This window comes from Tachysurus fulvidraco, chromosome 17 (assembly GCF_022655615.1).
Source record: "Tachysurus fulvidraco isolate hzauxx_2018 chromosome 17, HZAU_PFXX_2.0, whole genome shotgun sequence".
NCBI lineage: Eukaryota > Metazoa > Chordata > Actinopteri > Siluriformes > Bagridae > Tachysurus > Tachysurus fulvidraco.
In genome coordinates, this window is record NC_062534.1 from 10,627,335 (window position 1) to 10,655,046 (window position 27,712).

Consider the following 27,712-nt stretch of genomic DNA (forward strand, 5'->3'; position numbering starts at 1 on the left):
ATACTACAGCATCTGACATCGCCTTCGCTAATTTACACACCTCTACAATATTACTCTTAGTAAGCTCTGTCTGACGAAGGCGTATTTTGTTAGTTCCTATGTGGAAGACTACCTTAAAGTACCTATGCTTGCCTAAGACCCTAAGATTACATGCTATGTCTGATGCCTTGGCTCCAAGGATTCACCTAAGCAGTGCTGCTGGAGCCCCTAAAGTCCTAGCTAATTTCACATGCCTTAAGATAGAGTCCCCTGTAACCAAAGCTTTTTCAGGTTTCTCAGCGGGTGCCACCAGCCTCAGGTTTTTGTTGCTTCTGATATGAGGTGAAGTATGCTCTTAGAGAAGGCAACACTGCATTTTTGACAGAAGGAAAAACTTTGAAGTTGACAAGGCATCAAAAAACGAACATATTAGAAGCAATGGCTGCTGAAATGTATAAGCATAAAGCCTGTAGTAGTACTAGTAGTAAAGCCATGTAGTTTAATACAGATTTTCTGTTTGTCTGTCCTTTTGTTCCCAATGCAGCTCTACAGAGAATTCCACAGTATAACATATCAAAACCTGCCATTTACATTCTGTGCAGGTCTAGAAAAAATATACACAGCTGCTGAAACTCTACAAAAATAAGGTAAACTGGGAATTATGGTGAGAAGCTAGAAGAGGTTTTGATGGTGTATGAAGAACAGGTAAATATTTATTAGTGCATTAAGTTTTATGTAACTTAATCTTAATGTCCTCTTGCAGACACAAATACTGCACATTGCATAGGTATCTCAGCATACAATGTTCAAATTTACTAATTATTATGTAATTTATTAGTGCATTAAGTTTCATAATAATTAGTAAATAAGAACATTGTATGCTGAGATACCTATGCAATGTGCAGTATTCGTGTCTGCAAGAGGACAAGAATGACATTACTGTAGCTTGAACAGCAGTCCTGGCAGGCCTTCCACTTAAAGCAAGACTCCTTTACAGATCTTCAAAACTTGCAAGGTATTTTTAATTTTCTTTTTACATATATATAAGTGCCTGAGAAAGGCACAGGCTCCCCATGACCCGAGAAGTTCAGATAAGCGGTAGAAAATGAATGAATGAATGAATGAATGAATGAATGAATATATATAAGTTCAATTACCAACTAGATTTGTAAAGTTCGTCATGACAAACTTTGAGGTTGGCTTTGACGGTGTAAGTGTTCGCAAAGGCCTGTGCATTTTGGAGGCGAGTGGAAAGAAAGATTGTGAAAGCTACTGGACCGCTAGGGTGCCAATACTTTTGGAGGTGAGCGGACATGAGCATGTGACGTGATCCGAATACCCGTGAGGAAGTTCCCCTCATTGGGCTGAGCGTTTTGAAATGTCACATGTACATGTTGAGCAAATTTTTGATTTCGCTTGTTTTTGGACCGGGGCTACACATGACGTTACGTGGTGTCGAGTGACGTCACCTGAATACCCGGTGGGGTGCCAATACTTTTGGCAAAAAGTGGCTACTGAGGATTTGGACATTTCATGTCAATACTGCAGTCATTATGGGATTCTACTTATTATACTGCATAGAACAGTACATGCAATTCTTAATGTTGGATGTATTGTGTGTGTGAGAGCTTAGAGGACTTTTCAGAATTCCCTATTCAAGTCTATGGGATGTTCGATCGTCGACTATGGGAAAACCGAAAATTCAGTCGGAACGCCGGAATAAAAATTTCGTCCAAAGTAAGGTCCTAAAGATCCTGTCCAAGTTCGGTGTAAATCGCTCGAAAACTTGCCGAGTTATGAAACTTAAAAGTTTATAATGAGTGTCTATGGGAAAAAAGGCCACTTTGAGCTTCCGTACCAGGAATGCCGGAATTCCGATCGCTTAGAAAAATAGAAGCAACAAACTTCAGACCAGGGTCTACGACATATCCAAATTTGGTGCATGTGGCTCGAATGCCCTAGGCCGCATTTCTTCAATAAATTTTTGTCTAAGAAGATGAATAATAACTAGATTTGTAAAGTTCGTCGCGACAAACTTTGATGTTGGCTTTGACGGTGCATGTATTCGCAAAGGCCGGTGCATTTTGGAGGTGGGTGGACAGAAAGATTGTGAAAGCTACTGGACCTCTAGGGTGCCAATACTTTTGGAGGTGAGCAGACATGAGCATGTGTCGTGACCATAATACCCATGGGGCAGTTCCCTTCATTGTGCTGAGTGTTTTGATATGTCACATGTCCATGTTGTGCAAATTTTTAATTTTCATGTGACATCACGTGACGTCACGTGACGTGACCATAATACCCGTGGGGCAGTTCCCCTCATTGTGCTGAGTGTTTTGATATGTCACATGTCCATGTTGTACAAATTTTTAATTTTCATGTGATTGGTCACGTCAAGTGACCTCACGTGACGTGACCAGAATACCTGTGGGGCAGTTCCCCTCATTGTGCTGAGTGTTTTGATATGTCACATGTCCATGTTGTGCAAATTTTTAATTTTCACATGACCTCACGTGACCTCACGTGAAGTCACGTGACGTGGCCAGAATGCCCGTGGGGCAGTTCCCCTCAATGTACTGAGTGTTTTGATATGTCACATGTCCATGTTGTGCAAATTTTTGATTTCGCTTGTTTTGGGGGCAGAGCTACACGTGACGTCACGTGTCGTGACCAGAATACCTTGAGGCAGTTCCCCTCATTGTGCTGAGTGTTTTGATATGTCACATGTCCATGTTGTGCAAATTTTTGATTTTGCTTATTTTGGGGGCGGAGCTACACGTGACGTCACATGACCAGAATACCCATGGGGCAGTTCCCCTCATTGTGCTGAGTGTTTTGATATGTCACATGTCCATGTTGTGCAAATTTTTAATTTTCACGTGATGTCACGTAACGTCACGTGACGTGACCAGAGTACCCGTGGGGCAGTTCCCCTCAATGTGCTGAGTGTTTTGATATATCACATGTCCATGTTGTGCAAATTTTTGAATTCACTTGTTTTGGGGGCGGGGCTACACATGACGTCACGTGGTGTCGAGTGATGTCACCAGAATATCCGGTGGGGTGCCAATACTTTTGGCAAAAAGTGGCTACTGAGGGTTTGGACATTTCATGTCAATACTGCAGTCATTATAGGATTCTACTTATTATTATACTGCGTGGATCACAGAGAGAGAAGCTGTGCCTGAGCTCTGTGCACGCTGTGTGTGTGAGAGCTTAGAAGAATTTTCGGAATTCCCCATTCAAGTCTATGGGATGTTCGATCGTCGACTATGGGAAAACCGAAAATTCCATCGGAAGTCCGAAATAAAAACTTCGTCCGGAGTAAGGTCCTAAAGAACCTGTCCGAGTTCCGTGTAAAACGCTCGAAAACTTGCCGAGTTATAAACCTCAAAAGTTTATAATGGAAGTCTTTGGGGAAAAAGGCCACTTTGAGCTTCCGTACCGGGAATGCCGGAATTCTGATCGCTTAGAAAAATAGAAGCAACAAACTTCAGACCAGGGTCTACGACATATCCGAATTTGGTGCATGTGGCTCGAAAGCCCTAGGGCCGCATTTTTTTAAATAAATTTTTGTCTAATAATAATAATAATAATAATAATAATAATAATAATAATAATAATAATAAGCTTATAACGGAAATCAGAATGTTGGCTTCTACAAAGCCAACATAACTAGATTTGTAAAGGTCGTCGCGACAAACTTTGATGTTGGCTTTGACGGTGCAAGAATTCGCAAATGCCAGTGCATTTTGGAGGCGAGTGGACAGAAAGATTGTGAAAGCTACTGGACCTCTAGGGTGCCAATACTTTTGGAGGTGAGCTTACATGAGCATGGGACGTGATCCGAATACCTGTGAGGTATTTCCCCTCATTGTGCTGAGTGTTTTGATATATCAAATGTCCATGTTGTGCAAATTTTTAATTTTCATGTGACGTCACGTGACGTGACCAGTATACCTGTGGGGCAGTTCCCCTCATTGTGCTGAGTGTTTTGATATGTCACATGTCCATGTTGAGCAAATTTTTGATTTCACTTGTTTTGAGGGCGGGGCTACACGTGACATCACGTGACGTGACCAGAATACCCGTGGGGCAGTTCCCCTCAATGTGCTGAGTGTTTTGATATGTCACATGTCCAAGTTGTGCAAATTTTTTATTTCACTTGTTCTTGGGGCGGGGCTACACGTGATGTCACATGACATGGTTAGAATACCCGTGGGGCAGTTCCCCTCATTGTGCTGAGTGTTTTGATATGTCACATGTCCATGTTGTGCAAATTTTTGATTTCGCATGTTTTGGGGGCGGGGCTACACGTGACGTCACGTGACGTGACGAGAATACCCGTGGGGCAGTTCCCCTCATTGTGCTGAGTGTTTTGATATGTCACATGTCCATGTTGTGCAAATTTTTACTTTTGCTTGTTTTGGGGGCGGGGCTACATTTGCGAAATGTCATGTGACATGACATTTCGCCTGTTTTGGGGGCGGGGCTACATTTGACGTCACGTGGTGTCGAGTGACGTCACCAGAATACCCGGTGGGGTGCCAATACTTTTGGCAAAAAGTGGCTACTGAGGGTTTGGACATTTCATGTCAATACTGCAGTCATTATGGGATTCTACTTATTATACTGCATAGAACAGTACATGCAATTCTTTATGTTGGATGTATTGCATGTGTGAGAGCTTAGAGGACTTTTCAGGATTCCCTATTCAAGTCTATGGGATGTTCGATCGTCGACTACAGGAAAACCGAAAATTCGAAAATCCGAGTTCGGTGTAAATCGCTCGAAGACTTGCCGAATTACAAACCTCAGAAGTTTATAATGTAAGTCTATGGGAAAAAAGGCCACTTTGAGCTTCCGAACCGCGAATGCTGGAATTCCGATCGCTTAGAAAAATAGAAGCAACAAACTTCAGACCAGGGTCTACGACATATCCGAATTTGGTGCATGTGGCTCGAACGCCCTAGGCCGCATTTTTTTAAATACATTTTTGTCTAAGAATAATAATAACTAGATTTGTAAAGTTCGTCGCAACAAACTTTGATGTTGGCTTTGACGGTGCAAGAATTCGCAAAGGCCGGTGCATTTTGGAGGCAAGTGGACAGAAGGATTGTGAAAGCTACTGGACCGCTAGAGTGACAATACTTTTGGAGGTGAGCAGACATGAGCATGTGCCGTGATCCGAATACCCGTGAGGTATTTCCCCTCATTGTGCTGAATGTTTTGATATGTCACATGTCCATGTTGTGCAAATTTTTGATTTCGCTTGTTTTGGGGGCAGGGCTACACGTGACGTCATGTGACGTGACCAGAATACCCATGGGGCAGTTCCCCTCATTGTGCTGAGTGTTTTGATATGTGACATGTGTATGTTGTGCAAATTTTTGATTTCGCTTGTTTTGGGGGCGGGGCTACACGTGACATCACGTGACGTCACGTGACGTGACCATAATACCCGTGGGGCAGTTCCCCTCATTGTGCTGAGTGTTTTGATATGTCACATGTCCATGTTGTGCAAATTTTTTATTTTCACGTGACCTCACGTGATGTCACGTGACCTCACGTGACGTGACCAGAATACCTGTGGGGCAGTTCCCCTCATTGTGCTGAGTGTTTTGATATGTCACATGTCCATATTGTGCAAATTTTTCATTTTCACTTGACCTCACGTGACCTCACGTGACCTCATGTGACATGACCAGAATACCCGTGGGGCAGTTCCCCTCAATGTGCTGAGTGTTTTGATATGTCACATGTCCATGTTGTGCAAATTTTTGATTTCGCTTGTTTTGGGGGCGTGGCTACACGTGACGTCACGTGACGTGACCAAAACACCTGTGGGGCAGTTCCCCTCATTGTGCTGAGTGTTTTGATATATGACATGTCTGTGTTGTGCTAACACAAAAGTGACTACTAAGCGTTTTGACATTTCATGTCAAAACTGCAGTCATTATGATATTCTATTTATTATACTGCATAGAACAGTTTTTTGTGGGCGGGGCTACACATGATGTCACGTGAATAAAAGGTGGTGTGCCAATACTTTTGGACAAAAGTGTATTGACTGGGGGCCAATACTTGTGGAATCATTGGATTGATAGTGTGGAGTTGATAGTTACATGTATTGAGAGTGTGCTTTATATATACAGAGAGAATAAAAGAGTTTTAATAATTCCCCATTCAAGTCTATGGGGAAAAAAAAATCCTTTGAGCTTCCGTACCGGGAATTCTGGAATTCTGATCGCTTATAAAAATCATAGCACACCTCTCTTCAATGAGCCAAAAGCTGCGGGACAAGTTACGCGCCGAAAAAGAATAACTAGAACGGTACATTTCCTAAAGAAAATGTGAATGTGCTTGCACGTGGCAAGTTCCCCTCATCGTGCTGAGTGTTTTGATATGTCACATGGCCATGTTGTGCTAAATTTTTTTATTTCGCTAATTTTGGGGGCGGGGCTACACGTGACTTCAGTTTCCCTCATCGTGCTGAGTGTTTTATGTTGTGTAACTGAGATATGGCTTCTTTATATTGCAATATGGTTCGTAAGGTGCACTACATGGTTGCTAGGGTATGGCTGCACAGTTACTATGGTTGTATTTGCAGACTAGTTTCTCACCTGCAACAAAAGAGCACACCTGAAAATCCATTTATCTTTTCCTGAAACAAGCGCCATGAAGATCTTGAACTAAAGCATCAATCAGAGATTTTACTGGGAAAAAATATAATCACATTACAATAAGGATCATTAGTTCAAATGTAATGTATTAACTAACATTTACTAACCATGAGCAATAAATTATTGTATGTAGTAATCTTTGTTAAAATAAAGTTTATTCTTTGTTCATGTTAGTTCACAGTATATTAAGTAATGTTGAGTATATTAAGTAATGCAGCAATCCACTTCCGTCCTTTGTTTTCGGCTCTCACTTGTCCTAGGAGGCTTAAAAAACTACACTGAGCCGTCAGATTTGTAGTCCAGGGCCTAACGAATCACACGAAAATCATTAAAATAGGGGGAGATCCCACAATATATATATATATATGAAATGAAACTGAAGATCACTGTGAAATATAGCAACAAGCTTTAAAGACCTTTACACAGATTCACTGGTGTCTGCTGCCCCCTTTTGGATGTTAGCAAATCTACAGAGAGATTCCCCATTCAAGTCTATGGGGGGAAAAAACACCCCTTTGAGTTTCCATACTGGGAATTCTGGAATTCTGATCGCTTATAAAAACTATAGCACACCTCTCTTCAATGAGCCGGTCGATTTGACACCTCATTTATGGGTCTACGACAAAAGCTGCGGGACAAGTTACGCGCCGAAAAAGTGTCCGTAATAATAATAATAATAATAATAATAATAATAATAATAATAATAATAAGTATGCAAGAGAATAAGAATGTGCTTTGCAAGCACATTAACTAGAACGGTACATTTTCTAAAGAAAAAGAAAATGTGAATGCGCTTGCACGTGGCAAGTTCCCCTCATCGTGCTGAGTGTTTTGATATGTCACATGTCCATGCTGTGCTAAATTTTTTTATTTCGCTAATTTTGGGGGTGGGGCTACACGTGACGTCAGTTCCCCTCATCGTGCTGAGTGTGGAATGGGGCTTTTTTGGCCACTTTTTCGTCCGCTGTGCGATTTATATCATATTTATACTTTATAAAGATGCACACACATATATATATATATATATATATATATATATATATATATATATATATATATATATATATATATATATATATATATATATATGTGCATCTTTATAAAGTATAAATATGATATAAATAATATAAATATATAAATATAAAAAATATAAATAAATAAACCACCAATTCACTATCTTAACAAATTAGGATATTTCATAAGACCAATAAAATAAAAAGATTTTAGTCAACTGTTGGCCTTCTGAAAAGTATGTTCATTTACTGTATATGTACTCAGTACTTGGTAGGGGATCCTTTTGCTTTAATTACTGCCTCAATTCGGCATGGCATGGAGGTGATCAGTCTGTGGCACTGCTGAGGTGGTATGGAAGCCCAAGTTTCTTTGACAGTGGCCTTTAGCTCATCTGCATTCTTTGGTCTCTTGTTTCCCACTTTCCTCTTGACAATACCCCATAGTTTTCAAAAAACAAAGTGAACCAACACCAGCAGATCATCACAGACTGTGGAGACTTAACACTGGACTTCAAGTAACTTGAGCTTCTCCACCCTTCCTCCAGACTCTAGGACCTTGATTTCCAAATGAAATACAAAACTTGCTCTCATCTGAAAAGAGTTTGGACCACTGGGCAACAGTCCAGTTCTTCTTCTTAGCCCAGCTAAGTTCCAAAGTGGCTTAACAAGAGGAATATGACAACTGTAGCCAAATTCCTTGACACGTCTGAGTGTGTTGGCTTGATGCTTTGAACCCAGCCTCAGCCCAATTCTTGTAAAGTTCAGCCAAATTCTTGAATCGATTTTGCTTGAAAGCCTCTCAAGGCTGCAGCTCTCTCGGTTGGTTGTGCATCTTTTCCACACTTTTTTCGTCCACTCAACTTTTGGTAACATGCTTGGATACAGCATGCTCTGAACAGCCTGCTTTTTTCAATGATTGTTTGTGGCTTGCCCTCCTTGTGAAGGGTGTCAATGATTGTCTAATGGACAACTGTAAGATCAGCAGTCTCCCCCATGATTGTGTAGCCTAGTGAATCAAATTGGGAGACCATTTTGATGGCTCAGGTGTTTAAAGTTGATTAGCTGATTAGCATGTCACCATATTCTTTTTTTTAAAGATTGAATTGGTGGGTTTTTGTTAAATGTGAGCCAAAATCATTACAATTAAAAGTACCAAAGACTTAAACTACTTCAGTCTGTGTGTACTGAAATTATATAATACACGAGTTTCACTATGTGAGATGAATTACTGAAATAAATAAACTTTTCCATGACATTTTAATTAATTGAGATGCACCTGTATATGCTTCAAAGTTTTGTCCCCTAGTGAAGCAGGAGATTTGATTTTCTACAGATTACAGATTATTCACAGCATAACTAAGTTCTTTAGCGCTTAATAATCAGGTATTCAAGGTCAGCCGAGCAATGGGAACCAATAGAGATAGAGACAATTCTTACTAGTATCACATTCCTATAATTTTTACCAGTAAAACCAGTAAAAATTATGCTTGTGTTATGTATAATTCAATTCATATTCATAATTTAAAATGTATAACTTTTAATTACATTTCAGCCTTCAAGAACAATTTAAAGTGAATGGGGGTAACCCATTTAGAAAAAATGTTAGCAGTAAAATTCAATGTTATATCCACTACTTATAATCATAAGCATGAATAATTATTATATCCACTAATTTCCATTCTTACTGGAAAAAAATAATTTTGAAATGAAGAAGTTAAATTTATCTTATTAAAATATAATTGTCTCATTTGGAAATCAAATTTCTGACATCAATAAAGTCATGATTAAAAGCTCAAATTGCTTGCTAAACATAGATAGCCCCAAACGTTGTACTGTAGCATCACACTGTGTTTGTGGGTAAACTTTTTTTTTCTACAACCTGAATTCTGGAAATGTGAGCCAATATTATATTCACAATAGAACAAAGATAACATAACAAGTGTTTAAACAGAGAAATTTAAAATTTGTATCCACTAAATGAGCTCAGATCAAATTTGATGCCTGCTATAGGTCTTAAAAAAGTTGGCACTAGCGATAAATGACTGAAAAATTAAGAAATTGTGAAAAGATTCAGCTCGGATACTAGCAATTAATTACTGTAACTTCATTGATTTCAGGTATGCAACATGATTAGTTTTAATAGTATGTCTTAGAGAGTCTCTCAGAAGTAAAGATTGCCAGTTTTTCTAATCTGTCTACAGTGCATAAAATCATCAAAAGATTCAGAGAAACTGAATCTTTTGATGACATTACTAAATGGGCCCAGGAATACTTCCAGAAACCACTGTCGGTAAACACAATCCGCTGTGCCATCTGCAGATGCCAACTAAAGCTCTATCAGGCGAAAAGGAAGCCATATGTGAACGTGGTTCAGAAGCATCATAGTGTCCTGTGGGCCAAGGCTCATTTATAATGGATTGCTTCAAAGTCGAAAAGTGTTCTATGCTGTGTCCTTTGGGCTAAAGATGAGAGCAACCTTCCAGTGATGTGGTAGCTCAGTGGTTAAGGTGTTCAACTACTGATCGGAAGGTCATTGGTTTGAATCCCAGGTCCACCAAGTTGCCACTGCAAGGCCCTTTACCCTCAATTGCTCAGGTGTATAAACTGAAATGAAAATGTACGTCACTCTGGAAAAGAGTGTCTGTGCTAAATGCTGTAAATCTAAACTTTATCAGCGTTCAGTAAAGGCAGCATATATGATGGTATGGGGATGCATGAGTGCTTACAGTATGGGAAGCTTGCATGTTTTGGAACTCACTGTGATAGATATATAAAGGTTTTAGAGCAACATATGCTCCCCTTCAGACAACAACTATATCAGATAAGGCCTTGTGTCTTTCAGCAGGACAATGCAAAACCACATACTGCAGCTATTACCACAGCATGGCTTCATTGTAGAAGAATCCGGGTACTGAATTGGCCTGCCTGCAGTACAGATCTTTTACCTATAGAGAAAATTTGGCACATCGTTAAACAAAAAAATATATTAAAGATGACCATGAACTCTTCAGCAACTGTTGACCTATATCAGGCAGGAGCAAATTCCAACACCAAAGCTCCAGAAACTCATAAGCCTGATGCACAGATGTCTATATATTGTTTTGCAAAGCAGAGTAGATTCTGAACCAGTAAACATGACCTTGTCCCAACTATTTTGAAACATGTAGCAGGCATTTCCTGGATAAAAGTGAAAACATTAAATGTTTGAACATTTGTTATCTATGTTCTATTGTGGATAAAATATTGGCTAATGTGATTTGAAAGTCTTTTAATTTTCATTTTATTCAAATTTAATAACATCCTATCATTTCCAAAATTCAGGTTGTAGGATGTACTATTGCATCAGTCATTTCAGTAAGTCTCTCAACACATTTGGCTCTGCCTTTGTTGGTCATTTCTGTTCCATTAAAATGATTGGAGACCCACTTACAATCCCCCACTCAAATGCGTCACTCAAAATTTCAAGATCAAAACCTGCCACATCAGAGAAAATGCTATGTCACAGTTACTATGTTTATATGAAATATATTCTATAGATATAGACCAGGGGTGATTCTAGGGTCAGAGCTTTAGGGGTGCTGAGCACCCAATGAGCCCCACTGCCACCACCCACCCTCTTTATACACAAAACAAAAAAAAATATATGTGTATTGAAAAATAACTTTATCATTTTAACATTGATTCAACTAACTCCAAAATACAGATTTTTTTCTTTTCTTTTTTTAGCTTGCTTAACACTTTTCAGAAGAACAAAAAACAAAACAAAACAAAAAAACAAGACAGAGGTCATTATGGACTGTCCCTAGTCTCTCACCTGAATCTGTCTTTTTTCTTTTAAAGAACTGTCGTATGTCCATTGCTCACTGGCAGGCCACACACACACACACACACACACACACACACACACACACACACACACACACACACACACACTATGGACGAGTCACCCAGGCCCTGTGCTACTCCAAAAAAAATAGTCCGTAAAATAAACACTTATTATAGGTGTACCATGGTGATTCTGGATACTGGATACTGACTCCAGTACTCACTGATATAGTTTCGGAATCGGAACAACTCTAGGGAAAAGGAAAGAAGGATGAAACACAGCTTTGGGGCAACTTAGTTGATTCACAACACTACATAATGGGTTCTCATGGGTTCTGCGTGTGTTTGGCGCTGGATGACGGTCATGCTGAGCGGTGCAGGTACAGAGTAGAAGTAGAAGAAGACAAGAGGATGACACCATTTGCTAAGGGGATGTTTTCATTTTCATCCTTAACACATACATTTTAAACCACAAACTACAGAGTATGTTTTGGACCTTATTTAACCTTGTAAAAGACGAACAAAAATTTCTTACTCCAAGTTTTAGGGGTGCTGAGCTCCTTTTTAGGGGTGCTTAAGCACTAAAAAGGGGCTAACCTCGCCATGATATATAACACTGACAAGCTGCTAAACTGCAAAAAAAAAAAAAAAATCTAATTCTACAAATTAACAGCTGAGTGAAATTTGTGAGATGGCATTAAACCTTTTATTACAGAGCTTCAGATAATCAAGCCATTCTCCATTTTTGTTTCAAGGCTAAAATTTCATACTAGGCACCACAAAAACCTTACAATTCTTACAAAGTCTTACAATTTAAACAAAGTCTCCTAATCAATTTGGGAACGTTACCTTGAAATTTTGGCAAATGTGTAGGGACCAATAATTTCATAATTTGTTGTTTAAGACAATGGGACATTAAATAATAAATGTATATACACATTATAGGTGGAAAAGAAAGAGTTAAAGGACGCTAGGTGTCACCATTTTCGAACGAACTTTTCACCGCCGCCACCAGCGTATTATAGGCATATGTTCCGCGTCAGCGTGTCTGTGTAAACAGTGGCATAATTTCTGACTAATCTGCCTTCTGCGTGTAATCAGATAGATAGATCTAGATACAATTCCAGCGGAGTCTCGGAGGACTGAGGCATACCTGGAGACCACGTCGCATCCCTGGGTCAAATTTGCAGTTATAAGAACATTTTCCTTCCTAGCCTTATTAACCTCGTTCATATCGTGACACTACAAACATCTAACACAGTATATATCAGTTATGCTTTAACATTTTAGAAACTATATATATATATATATATATATATATAACAAAAACCTGCCACGCAACACGTGGCCGAACACATATCTATTCATATCATATTTCAAATCATATTTATAAGTCAAAATAAAACCGTTCTAACAAGCAAGAAGCTGAGATTCCTAATCTGACTACTAGTTGAAATTAGCTACTAATACAAAAAGGAAAATTTTTTTTTTTTAACGTTTAAAATTGTTGCCTGTGCTTATGATGGATAACGATGCGCCCTATTTGCAGTAAGATTCGCTTCGTCGTGCACGAGCAGGATATAGTTGGCCCGGTTTCAGTGAGACATTTGGACATGCCCACCCCTCAGTGTATGCACTGATTGGCTGAGGGGGGCTTGTGTGTTGCTAGTGAACACTGAGTGTGCCTGTAGTGAACTGCAGCTTCTGTCTCGTTCGGAACTAACAAGCCTCCACAAACTGGATATTTTTTCCACATAGGCCGAATCAGCTTTGAAAATATTGATGCCATTAGGTTAAATACGGATTTTCACCAGTGACATATACTTTACATTCTTTTTTCTCAAGAATTTGCGGCAAGAAATCTGCCCGTGGCTTACAGCTGATTCGCCAGGAGCTGTCTCGTCTGGGAGTATTGGAGTACCGTGAATCTTATGGTTATTACACGATCATCGTCATTACCAATATTAGTCATCGCTGCTCCTGTTTCTGATCGATTTTTTCGTCGGATTACTATTGATCTGGATTATTTATCGGTTCACTGGATTTGTTCTTCCACATAGGCCAATAATAGATTGGAGAGGAGATGCATGTTATTTTTTACATTGGGTTCTCTGGGCATAACAGCTAGTTAGAAAACCAATTAATAAAAAAATAAAAACGTGGTGATGCGTTCGAAACGGAGCTTTAAAATAATTCATGCATCGCTCATAGCTTAATTTGTAGACCTTGATATCCGTGGCGACTGTTTTCCGCTTTGTCTTAAAATGGTAGGCTCACGGTAGCTTTCTGTGATAAGATATTGTATATGATATGCGCGAATGCTGTGGGAATAATTGTATGACTTTTGTTTATGCAGTCCTATTCTCGTTCTAAGTATATGAGCATTTCTTGCAGTGCTCAAATATCTATATTTTGGATGACGTGAAAAATGGCCAGAAAAAAAATGCGATGGAGTGATTGGATGTTGTCCCTCAGTCTCAGCCATTTCGATGAAATCAGATTTTCTAAGGCCGTGTTTACGACATCGTTTTTATCTATACAGCTTTCCCTAGGGATGTCCATCGGGCAGTTCCAGGCTATAGCATAATCGACTAATAAGTGAGAAAAGAAGGACATCAACAGGTTTTCATCGCTTTAAAGACATGTATTTCTTTCAAGTGATTCTGTGCATTGTGGCGTGTTGGAGAGGCGCCGAGGCCGTTTTCAATCTGAAATACACAGTAGAGGAAGAATTGCGAGCGGGAACGAAAATCGCCAATGTCACGGCGGATGCGAAAGTGGCTGGATTCGTACTTGGGAATAGGCAACCTTTTTTACGAGTAATCTCCAATTCCGAACCGCGATGGGTAAACCTAAGCCCGGCAGGACTGCTCCTCACTAAGCAGAAAATTGATCGCGACGCTGTTTGCCGCCAGACGCCGAAGTGCATAATTTCTCTGGAGGTAATGTCCAACTTAATGGAAATATGCGTGATTAAAATCGAGATCCTGGACGTGAACGATAACGCCCCCCGATTCCCCACAAGCCATATCGACATCGAGATCTCAGAAAACGCCGCTCCAGGCACGCGGTTTCCCCTAGAGGGTGCAAGCGATCCGGACTCGGGAAGCAATGGCGTTCAGACTTACACCATCACCCCCAACGATATTTTCGGCCTGGAGATCAAGACCAGGGGAGACGGATCTAAAATAGCCGAGCTCATAGTAGAAAAGACTCTAGACAGGGAGACGCAGTCTCATTATAAGTTTGAAATCACAGCTGAAGACGGAGGGGAACCACCAAAAACTGGGAATGTACAACTTAACATCAAAGTAATTGACTCCAATGATAATAATCCTGTGTTTGATGAGCCTGTTTACACTGTTAATGTGATGGAGAATTCTCCTCTAAATACATTAGTAATAGACTTGAATGCTACTGATCCAGATGAAGGATCAAACGGTGAGGTCGTATACTCATTTATTAATTTTGTGTCCAACCTGACTAAACAAATTTTCAAAATTGATCCCAAAACTGGTGTCATAAGTGTTAATGGAATTTTAGACCACGAAGAAATGCATGTACATGAAATAGATGTGCAAGCCAAAGATCTAGGTCCAAATTCCATTCCAGCTCACTGCAAAGTGATTGTTAATGTAATAGATGTCAATGACAATGCACCAGAAATTAAGCTTTTGTCTGAAAACAGTGAGATGGTAGAGGTCAGTGAGAATGCACCTCTTGGATATGTCATTGCACTGGTTAGAGTTTCAGACAGTGATTCGGGTGCAAACGGCAAAGTGCAGTGTAGACTGCAGGGCAACGTGCCTTTCAGACTCAATGAGTTTGAGAGCTTCTCCACGCTACTTGTTGATGGCCGACTAGACAGGGAGCAGAGAGACATGTACAATCTTACAATCTTGGCTGAGGATAGTGGTTATCCCCCCCTGAGAAGTTCAAAATCTTTTGCAGTTAAAGTAACAGATGAAAATGACAACCCTCCTTATTTCACAAAGCCACATTACCAAGCAATGGTGTTGGAAAACAATGTACCAGGTGCGTTCCTACTTGCAGTGTCTGCTAGGGATCCTGACATGGGAATGAATGGCACAGTGTCTTATGAAATCATTAAGTCAGACGTTCGGGGAATGTCAGTGGAGTCATATGTTACAGTAAATTCAAATGGTGAAATTTATGGGGTCAGGGCTTTTAATCATGAAGACACAAGGACATTCGAATTTAAGGTCTCTGCCAAAGATGGGGGAGATCCCTCCTTAACAAGTAATGCTACTGTGCGCATTGTTGTTCTGGATGTAAATGACAATACACCTGTGATGACAACCCCATCACTTATTAATGGCACCGCAGAAATTTCAATCCCCAAAAATGCTGGAGCTGGTTATTTGGTTACTCAAATCAAGGCTGATGACTATGATGAGGGTGAAAATGGAAGACTGACCTATTCCATCTCAGAGGGAGACATGGCATACTTTGAAATTGACCAGATTAACGGTGAAGTGCGGACCACTAAAATATTTGGAGAAAACGCCAAACCCTCCTATCAAATCACTGTTGTGGCCCATGACCATGGCCAGACATCTTTATCTGCTTCTGCATACATCATTGTCTACCTTTCTTCAGACCTTAACACACAGGAACAGATTGGACCAGTAAACCTGTCCCTCATCTTCATCATCGCTCTGGGTTCTATTGCTGCAATTTTGTTTGTCACAATGATCTTTGTAGCTGTGAAGTGTAAAAGGGATAACAAGGAAATTCGCACATACAACTGCAGGTATCTTAGCTGTTTTTTAAGCAGCTCATTTTGTTTAACTAACACAATCATGGTACTGAGTAGTTTTCATGGTGAAATGTGCATGAGAAGTGTTGAAGTAGAACGTACTGCATATTTGAGCTTTAATTTAACTTGACACGATCTCCGTTCTGTGGTTTTGTGTGCTTGTGACAAGGCCTTACTGAAAAGGTGGCCAAGCAATATTGCACATCAAAAGGCCCAAGTAAATTTTGCAGCTATATCTTAAAAGTGATTAATTGTTATAGTGGAATAAAACAATGAAGTTTTTATTTCTCAAGCTAAATATAAATTTTAAAAATAAATACTCTTATAAGTGGGATTACAAAAGTCTCACATACTAATTTTACCTGTAAAAGATGCCTATTAAAGTTAGAAAAAAAGATGCTTCATGTTTCATACACAAAAAGATTAAAACCAATTTAAAGAAAACAAGTAGAGTGATAAGGATTAAGTTGTTGTTATCCAGTGATTTAGATAGCCCTCCTTTAATACCCATTAGCATAAATCAATAGATTTTGTATAGAAGTTGATGCCTTTTTTAGTTATCTACTAGAAAATTTGTGATTTCGGGTTGTGAAAATAGCCATGTACTCAACCATGCTGTGTGGGATCGTCTCCATTTATACATATTGCATAATACATATATACAAATCAATTTGCAAAAACAGAATAAAAATATTTTCTCTAAAATAAAGAGTATAAAGCTGTTTTAGATAACATCCATTAGAATAAGTTCTATTAATTTATTTGCATTTTTGATATACTAAATATATAAATTAAATTGCACTTTTTTCTTTTCCTAAAAAAGCTGGATACATCTAATCAAAGGAATTAAAAAATATATATTGTAAAGAAATCTGAACATTTATGAAACTAATAGGCTAGTAAAATAAAATTCAGTTGGGAGAGATGGCTACAACACAAGCCTCACTTATGAGCTCATAGGTTTCTCTCCAACAAAACATGTGCCATTGCCACATTTGTACTGTAATTGCAATTATATTATTGTGCTCGAATTAGGAACAGCCATATAGATATGTGCTGATTTTGTTTTTATTTTAAAAGGCGTAATTGTCAAGTGATATAGTGTTGCTTATTTGCCAGATTCAGTGTTTTTACATTGTGTTCTGCTGTGGTCTAGCATGTTTGTGTTCAGCTGCTTATTTATGGCAAACAAAGGAATGATGGCTCCAATGGTGGCCAGAGATAACTTGACCGTGGCTTTGCCAGTGAGTCTCGGGAATTGCAAGTGAGTCTAGGTCTGGTAGTAGAGTTGACACCTTAACTGTAAGGGCTCAATGTTCATGCTGATGTAAATATAAACTGTTTTGCTAGAACTGTTCAGCATAGGCATTTTTATTTCGTTCTCTCACAGTTGGTATTTTTGTACTCAGAAACAGACTTTCACTGATGTGGTTGGAGTGGCACAAGAGGAAGTGTGACATTGAACATTTACCAAAATGGTTCCCTTTCTTAGTGCATATAAAATAAATAAATAAATGAATAAATAAATAAACAAACAAATTTTGCTCACTTTAAGTGAAGCCTTCATGTCTCATTTCTCACAACCCAGTTTATGATTTTAAGTCATTTATGTCTCTCACTTCAACATATGTAGGCTTATAAATATTGAATATAATTGAAAAATAATGTAACCAAATTAAATACATTTAGGCAGAAAAATTCTAAATTGTCCTCATTAAAGGTGCCCCATTAAGCACGACACTCGGTTGAATTTAGACAGTCACTGTGAAGTCAATAAGTGAAATATTATATTTCATTAAGAAAATATCATTGTTATTCAATGCACACATATTAAGAAGAAGTAGAAGAGGTGATTTGTTTTGATATTGCAGAAGTATGCCTGACCTAATTATATGTCTTTATAATATATTTATTATAGAATCCCATTCTTTTATGCCACATTATTGTCCAAATGATAAAAAAATATCTGCCATGACTGCACATTTTAGCATTGCGATCATATACTTTATGTTTATGTTTGCATTATGATCATAAAATATGGCCCTGCATTTAGAGCACTGCTTTATTGAGTCTGTTCAGTTTTCTTTACTTGCGCAGGGTGGCAGAGTACTCATATGGAAACCAGAAGAAGTCGAGCAAGAAAAAGAAACTGAGCAAGAATGACATTCGCCTGGTGCCACGTGACGTGGAGGAGACAGACAAAATGAATGTGGTGAGCTGCTCTTCCCTCACATCCTCACTCAACTACTTTGACTACCACCAGCAGACACTGCCACTGGGTTGCAGACGCTCTGAGAGCACCTTTCTCAATGTAGAAAGCCAGAACTCAAGAAATTCTGCGCCAAACCATGGCTACCACCACACCTTTACTCGGCAAGGCCCACAGCAGCCTGATCTCATCATCAACGGCATGCCACTGCCAGAGGTGAGAGCCACTCTGAATGTAAGTCTTGGAGTCCTACATGGGATTTTAGTGTGTCTTTTGTTTAAGGATCTGGTCTAGCTCCTACAGGATTTATATCCTATAGTATATGTATTTACACAACATGCTTACAATTTCTGAGATGCAAAATATTTTTTATTGTGGAAGCAAGTCAAAAATTAGACCAAAAAGCAGAAAATTTTCAGTTTCATCTCTTGAGCAGACTGAAATAGGTTTTCTTCAAGAATTGCCCTGCATTTAGCACCATCCATTACTCCTTCATTTCTGATCATTTTCCCAGTACCTGCTGATAAAAAAAACACCTCCACAGCATCATACTGCCACTACCATGCTTCACTGTAGGGATGGTGATGGGGGGTGATGAGAGGTGTTAGGTTTGCACCAGATGGCACAGTCTTTGCTGTGATGTTCTCCAACTCCTCCAGGGTTATTGTTGGTCTTTTGGATGCCTTCTCGAATTGTGCTGCACGATTAATCATATCGCAATCGCGATATCAAGCCTGTGCGATTATATGACGCAAAATGCTGCGATTTTATGAAATAAATAAATGCATGTGTGGACATGACAACCCATTCTCTCTGAAAGCTGTTTGCCTATTTCATACACTACACCGCTATCCGCTAATAAAAAAAAGACCAGTGAGTTTCAGTTTAGGCAGTGGCACATGTGGCGCGTATGGTCATGTCGTGACTTTTGCCGGTGTGCAGCCCAGAACGGGTGAAGATGGATGCCGAGCAGACGGACACTGAACTGGTGGCCAGAAAAAATGCTACCTCTGTTATATGTAGTGGTAATTTCGTCAGACGAGACGAGACGAAATATGTTCGTCAACAATCTTTTTTTTCATGACTAAGACGAGACGATGACAAGACTGCACCACTGTCCAAAAACGCTGACTAAGACTAAATTAACATGCGTTATTGTTGACGAAAAAAGACGAGACGAAAATGTTTTGTATAAAATAAAAACTAGGATAAAATCTCGTCATTTTAGTATACAATTGTCTCTGCTTTTTCATCAGCTGTTACTCCTTTAAAATATTCAGAACGAGTTCACGGCTTCTCGCTGTTGCTCAAGTTACCGGTCTCATACGCCTGTGGCTGCAACATGAAACTGCTGAACAATTGTATTGCTTCCGCTAAAGAAAATAGTGCACTCTGTCTCTATGGTTAGAATCCTGTGTGTCCATTCCAACGCTCTGTTTTTCATGGAAACGGTGTGTCATAGTCTGTTATCAAGAAATAAAATAGTGTGTGCATAGAAAGAAGTCGTTCACACGCCGCTCAATAAATAAATAAATAAATAAGTCCTGAGCGCAATTCCACCATCTAGGCGGCTTTTTGTGTACATGGCAGCTTTTATTGTACATGACAGCTTATGTCCCGATGACCGGTCTTTACATTACGATTAAAAGCAGTATCAATAAAGCAAAAAATGTGATGTGCAGTCAAGTTCGAGTGTATGCACTGTTTAAACGAGTGTTCTCAACTTCTCACTGATACTTTTGTGATTCGTGGAGTTTTGACAAGTTTTATAGCCTTGATATTGTTTCTTATTCAAAAGTGGTGACAGAAGAAACTCAGCACCCCCAACCTGAAACCTCTTCCCACGCCTCTGTCACAATCACATCATAATCAAAATTAATAATTAGGCTTAAAAGCAAATGTATATGTAAGGGAAATATCACCAATAATGCTGTGTGCAATACCATGTATAACTTGTTGGTAATTTACTTATATTAAAATATATATATATATATATACATATATATATATATATATATATATATATATATATATATATATATATATATATATATATATATATATATATATATATACACACTGTACAACTACAGTTCTGATCTTAGGCTTTTCATTAATCAGCATTAATATGTTATTATATATTTTAATTTGCAAACATTTTGCATTTGTTTGTTGTTGTTGCTAGTTTGATTTTAGAAATACAAATTTCAGCATTATAAGTAATCTGTGTGTGCATTTTCCTTGAGAACCAAGCAAGTTGACTCATGATACCATTTGTTTATTATATCGCAATCGCATATCGCAATATTGACCTCAATAATCACAATATTACATTTTCCCTAAATCGTGCAGCCCTATTCTCGAATTAATGCCCTCCTTGGTCGGTCTGTGAGTTTTGGTCAGTGGACCTCTCATGGCACATTAACCCAACCCTGATTAACAAATCTCCAATCTCCAAAATTTTGGCCCTGACCTGTTTGGAGAGCTTCTTGGTCTTCATCGTGCTGCTTGCTTGATGCTGCCTTTTGCTCAGTGGTGTTGCAGGCTTTTATATATATATATATATATATATATATATATATATATATATATATATATATATATATATATATATATGTTGAGATGATGTGACACTTAGACTGAAGACAGGTAGACTTAATTTGTTTTAAATAGAGTTTTTTTCATTTCACATTATTAACTTGGAAACTTATAAAGTATTTTGCATAGATCCACTACGTAAAAGCCAAATAACAATCCTTTAAATTCCAGGTTGAAATAGAAAAAAAGCAAAAAGGGGTGAATACTATATACTTTATGTATTTTATATAGATAGATAGATAGATAGATAGATAGATAGATAGATAGATAGATAGATAGATAGATAGATAGATAGATAATCCATAATCAGTTACACACACACACACACACACACACACACACACACACACACACACAGTATACGTGTGTGTTTGTGTGTATGTATTTGTGTGTGTATACTTTTATGATTTTTTTTCTAAATGTAACAAACTAACAAGTAACCCGCATAAATTATTATTAGATGTCTGTTGAGAGGGCAAGCAGCTTAGTTGTTAGCTCATTTGTTTCTCATTTGTCTAAGGACTCTAGATTGGGGTTAGATTCCTGTTAGATGTTCTGGAGTTTACATGTTCATACTCTGTTTCATGGTTTCCTACATGTACTCCCCAAGTCCAAAGACATGCCTGCTTGGAATCTCTTAATTGTCTGTAGTCTGAGATTGGGTTATTGTGTGATTGCCATATTGGGTGGCACTCTGTACAGGGTGTCTCCCACCATGCTTGCAGAGTCACCTGAGAGAGGTTTCAGACTTCCAGTTGTTCCTGCATAGGATAATTGGTACAGGGTGGATAGATAGCGTTGTTGTCAACTGTAGACTACTGTACATAACTTTTTTTTTTTATTTGGGGTAGGCTTAAATTGAAACAGGTCACATGATTAAGAATAAGTAAGTAAAAAACTAGGAAAAAGACTGCTCCTGTGGTGAGCTACTACAGTACATAGGATCTCAATAAATGTGCTCATTGTGGAGCTTATACATTATCTATGCCATTTCCATGTATTTGGATAGAGAGTACAAGAAGAAAAAATAGATGGACCACTTGAAAAAAGGAGAACATTTGAGGATATTAAAAATCATGCAAAAGGTAGAATATTTAATTCTGTTTAAAATCCAAGGACTAGAGAATCACAATGTGGTATTGCTGGAATCTTGTTTCTAGTAGTGTATACTAAAAGCAAAGGTATCATTTTTTTTGCACCTCTAATAAAAGCACCATGAAAGAAGTATTGTCCTGTAATACTGCTTTCATGGTGCTTTTATTAGAGGTGCAAGAAATTTTTAAATGCGGATACATTTAAAAAAACAAAAAAACAAAAAAAAAAACAGAATAATAAAGTGAAAATAGGTTTTGTGTGTGTGATACCTCAAAAACACCAAAAAAAATCACAGCATTTGTCAATGAATAACGTTCGTTTCAACTAAGTTTTAGCTTCTTCTTTTTAATAATTGTCAATTGATAAATAGCAAAGGGGGCACACATTTCTGGATTTCTGCATGGATTAATTCAAGTCATAATAATACACTCATTCGTCTAAACTAATAACATTGTTAAAAAGTCTTTAATGAATAATTCACAGCCCTGGTACAGCATCTTTTACCAGGAATAGCCTTCACCAAAGATTTCCTGATTAGTTTTTATAGCTCTAGGGTGAGGGTCATTTGAAAACTACTGCCAGTTCTTTTTCACTACTTAGTGACACAGACATAAAGGTTGTCTGGGATTTAAAGCGTCCCACCACTCCACAGTCAGCAAACCTGTGCGATTTTTGAGTGCGGTAAGGCAATAGCATGCAGAGATCCTAGATAACCAAACACTCTATGCCCAGGAAACCTCCAGAACTGCTCCTTTACATAAGAAAGGCTATGCATAAATAGGACTTGAACAATGAGTCCAGAACATTAATTGGAAGGCTGTTCCATAACTGTTGAGCTCTGTAAAAAAATGCCCCCTGCTGTAGCCTTTTGTACTTGAGTAACTACCAAATAAGATGACCATTAAGTGCTTTATATGATTGTAATAGTATTTTATAATCAATGCGAAATATCACTGGGAGCCAGTGCATTGTGTTTAAGGTAGATCATCTATACCTATATCTATATCTTCTGGTTCTAGTTAGAACTCTAGCTGCTGCATTCTGGACTAAGTGGAGCTTGTTTATGCCCCTACAGGAACAACCAGACAGTAAAGCATTGTAACAAATGCACGAACTAGTGTTTCTGCATCATATAGTGACATCGTACTTCTTATCCTAGCAATATTTCTGAAATGAATAAAGGCTAGCCTAGTGATATTATTGGTGGCATTATTGTATTGTACAACCAGCAATACAAATTAAGACCCGTACTGTAGCTGGTCCTCTGTTTACTTCATTTGAATGTCTCGTTTTGACAGTTTCTGAGTTCTGAGCACTCAACTGCTATAGCTACTGTCTACCGGCCTCCTTAAGCAAACAAACACTTTTTATCAGAGTTTGCGGATCTGCTGTCGTATCTGTTTTTTAACATTCAGATGGACAAAAAGGAGTCTGCTTTAACAAAGGATTTCTTGGCTTTGCTGGAGTGCTTTGGATTGTATCAGTCTGTTGAGTGTACGACACATAACAAAGGACATATATTAGATCTTGTGATTATCTAATGGATCTTTTGTGTCTCAGTTATCTACTATTGACTTAGGGCAGTCTTTTTTGATATGCACATACCTGTTGCCAACACTGTCTCCTCTCGTATCTTGACATACCGGAAATGGGGGTCAGTTGACCCTTCAGACTTTTCTGTTTTCATCGACTCTTCACTAAGTAGTTTCTCTCCATCTGATTCTCTAGAGACAAGGGTTTCCATGTTAAATTCTGCTCTATCTGGCCTGGACTTATTTGTATGTCCTGCTCCTGTTTTATTTGTATGTCCTGCTCCTTGGTATAATGAAGATTTGCGTATGATGAAGACATCTTGCCGTAAAATGGAGCATAGGTGGCGTCTCTCAGGTCTGACTGTACATCATCAAATTTGGAAAGACTGCTTACAAGAATATAAGGCTGATATTGTTTCTGCCAGATCTGATTATTTTCTAATATGATTAACGACAATCAAGGAAATTCAAGACAACTTTTCAATTCTCTTAACAAATTGCTAAATCATAAAACTGTCTCTCGTGTTACTGCTTCTGATCATCTCTGTAATAAGTTCATGCATTTTTTTTGGCACAAAGGTTGATAATGGTCGTAGAGGTTTTTGTGCTTCTTCTTCATTGTCTTCTGTTGTTTTCACTCCTTGTTATTTTGTACACTTGACACGAATTGTCTTTTTGTAGAGGTTTTTAAAATGAAAGCAGCCATTTCTTTACTAGATCCCATACCCACTGGTTTGTTTCAGGCATGTTTTGCTTCTCTGGGTCCCATTGTTCTGAGTACTCTGTGTACTGGGGTAAATGACTCTCTGTGTACTGGGGTTGTCCCAACAGATTTTAAAATGGCTGCAATCACCCTGGTACCTTAAAAGACAAATATAGACTATGAGCCTTTCTCTTTGAGCCTTTGCAATCTGGCTTTCATAAATTCCATAGTACAGAAACTGCCCTGGTCAGGGTTACCAATGACTTATTAACTACCTCAGATTCAGGCTGTCTTTCAGTTTTGATCCTTCTTGATCTCAGTGCCGCTTTTGTCACTGTTGATCATTCAGTTTTAATTACTCGTCTTGAAACTGTTTCTGGTGTCTCTGATACTGTTTCAAATTGGTTTAAGTCCTACTTCAATGATCGGAAGCAGTTTGTTTTATAATATTTTTACATTTTTAAATGTGTAATCATATCTAATAAAATTAACACTTACTTTCATAGCTCACATGTCCATGTTGTAAAAAGTTTTTTGATTTTGCATATTTTGGGGGAGGGGCTGCGGGACAACTGAAAGGCCAGTCAGTACACCAATTGAAAACTTTGTTCAGAGTATCACCCTAAAGGAGCTGACCGACTTTGGTGTAGATAGTTTGAAAGCTTGCCGAGTTATTAACCTCCAAAGTCTATAATGGGAGTCTATGGGAAAAAAGGCCAATTTGAGACTCGGTACCGGAAGTACTGGTACTCGGATCGCTTAAAAAAGTAATAACAACTAACTTCAGACCAGGGTCTATAACATATCCGAATTTGGTGCATGTGGCTCGAAAGCCCTAGGAGGAGTTACTCTTGATAATTTTTTGTCTAAGCTTAAATAGGAAAACAGAATGTTGGCTTCTACAAAGCCAACATAATAATATTCTGAGACCAAAAATTTCTTAATGCTACCCTTCACCAGTGAGTTTTCCCGTAATGGAAGCTGATAGTGGCCAAAATTCCAATTGATTCCAACAAGTATTGGCCCCATACCTACATACCTACCTACCTACCTACCTATCTATCTATCTATCTATCTATCTATCTATCTATCTATCTATCTATCTATCTATCTATCTATCTATCTATCTATCTATCTATCTATCTATCCATCCATCCATCTCTCTCTGTTTTTTTTTTTTAACTGCCTTTAATATTACTAATTGATAATTTAATATTTCAGACTGGCATTGTAATAACATCAAAGTTTGTGGTGACAAACCTTTTACCTATATACTTCTCCTCATGCTTTTCATGTGGACTTGGCTCATTTTTTCTTGGAGGACAAACAGGCTGCCATCTGATACAGCCATAATAGTCTGGTGGTCCTCTTACTCTAGTTTTTAAGTGAAGAGCTAGAGACCTCTTTAAATCTCCTGTTCTATGTTAATGTGTCTCAATTGAGGTGTCCAGTACAGGTTTTCAGATGTTTCACAAGGGAGAGTTATCCATTCCCAGTTCTGGTACCATCTATCCCAGGGGTCGGCAACCCGTGGCTCCGGAGCCGCAAGTGGCTCTTTCATCCCTCTGCTGCGGCTCCTTGTAGATTTGGAAAATAAATATTTAATTTAAATTTTTTATTTTTGTTAGTTAGTTTTTTAAAAAAAAAATTAACAACTCTAAATTCTAAGATCATGATGCTCTTAAAATAACATTAAAATAAACCGTGTTTAATTTTTTTTTTTTTGGTCGCTCAAAATATGCGTCATAACTGTCGACTTGCAAAACTTGACACACAGAAACAGGCGCATTTTTGGTTTGCTGCAGCCGGCAAGTTAATTTTTTTATGTCATGCATGGCTGCCAAGTGCCACGCATTGAGAGTGACAGTCACGCATTTCGGTCTTTTCTCACGCTCTCCCGCCGCACATCGTATTCTCACGCAGAAAAACTATCATATATTTAATAAGCCGCAGCGCCCAAAATGTATCAGTCCGCACCGCTGTCTCTGTGGAACCGGGCAGGAATCAAGCGCGTCTCCGTTCTTAGTCGAGCCTGACACTTATCAGCCAATCAAAAAAGAGGCTACACAATAGCCAATCAGAAAATAGCACTATCTGGGAAAGATTTAACGCAACATCCAATGAAAAAAAGCGAGGGGTTGGAGATGTCATGCTTGCCTGTCTTCAAAACTTGAGAACCCTGGTCATGAATACGGATGACTCAATTATATATTAAACATTTTATTTGAAAGTAACCTTCAACCCAGCGTCTTTTTTCTTAAGGTTAGTTCAAACTGTTCAAAATATTTTTGTTTGCCTGCAGAAATAAAATTGCGTTTACTCGGTAGCAGTTAATTGATTTCATAAATGCGACACACTACAGTTTTTTCTATACTTTCCATAAAGGTAAAAAAACGATATATGCAGTGTTCTCTTCATTTCAGATGTCAAAAGGGTTTTGTGGCTCCCTGTGGTATTTTTTCTGTGGGAAACGGGTCCAAATGGCTCTTTGAGTGTTTAAGGTTGCCGACCCCTGATCTATCCCAATGACTGCAGAGAATTTTGGTAACAGTAAGGCAACCTTACAAAGTATGATTTCAGCAAAAAGTATTCAAACATTTTTTTATGCTCTCTAAGAGTTGGATGCTGCTCTTTGGTTATATACATTTTTACTCAGTATTATTAACATACTCTATTGAAACTGAAAACTGTCAGTCCAAGTATTAAAGTATACTGTGCTGGAGTTGCTCTTTCTCAGACTGGACTTGATATGGCAGAGGTAGAAGAAAGTCCAAAGAAATGGACTAAAACATCTAACCAAGCATGATTTACTTGCATTGTGCTGTCTGAAATATAAAATATATAATGTTATCTATATTCTGTATGATACTCTGTTAAGTGGAATTTAAATAAGTTACACAACAAATATCAGACATGCTTTTGCAGTTTGTGAGCAGTATCTAAAACAATTAAATCCAAACACAATTTAAAAAAATAATCCTATTCTTGGAAGCTTCTTCAGGATGGATGACAAGTTGTGTTATGGATTTATCTCTGAAATTCAGTATGCTGGCAATAGGTAATAATAGGTAATAGCAAGATATTCTTGCTGAAGGCTAAGAATTAGTTCAGGTCTACTTGTTATAGTGACTAGTGACTAGACAACCAAATGAATTAGATGAGCTGCTTAATGGGTCTCTACAAGAAAATGACAATAGATAAAGGATCTCCATCTATCTCTCCAAATAACAATATATTTCTTTTGCACTTTAAAGATGTCATTAGCAGCAATGTCTCGTTATATTCAAATTCAGAT

The 27,712-nt window shown here is 38.3% G+C and overlaps 1 protein-coding gene across 6 annotated transcripts in view; it reads left to right on the forward strand.

The window, feature by feature from the left end:
• The first annotated feature begins 13,156 nt into the window (after positions 1 to 13,156).
• Positions 13,157 to 27,712, forward strand: part of pcdh19 (protocadherin 19) — a 62,793-nt gene continuing 48,237 nt past the window's right edge. Inside the window, exons 1-2 of one of the 6 annotated variants that reach the window (XM_027135723.2) lie at positions 13,157 to 16,274; positions 18,360 to 18,723. In XM_027135723.2, the coding sequence (XP_026991524.1) occupies positions 14,143 to 16,274; positions 18,360 to 18,723 (2,496 nt within the window). In that variant the 5' untranslated portion in view covers positions 13,157 to 14,142. The remainder of the gene's footprint in view (positions 16,275 to 18,359; positions 18,724 to 27,712) is intronic. The other 5 variants (XM_027135724.2, XM_047802444.1, XM_027135725.2 and 2 more) reach the window with 5 other exon arrangements.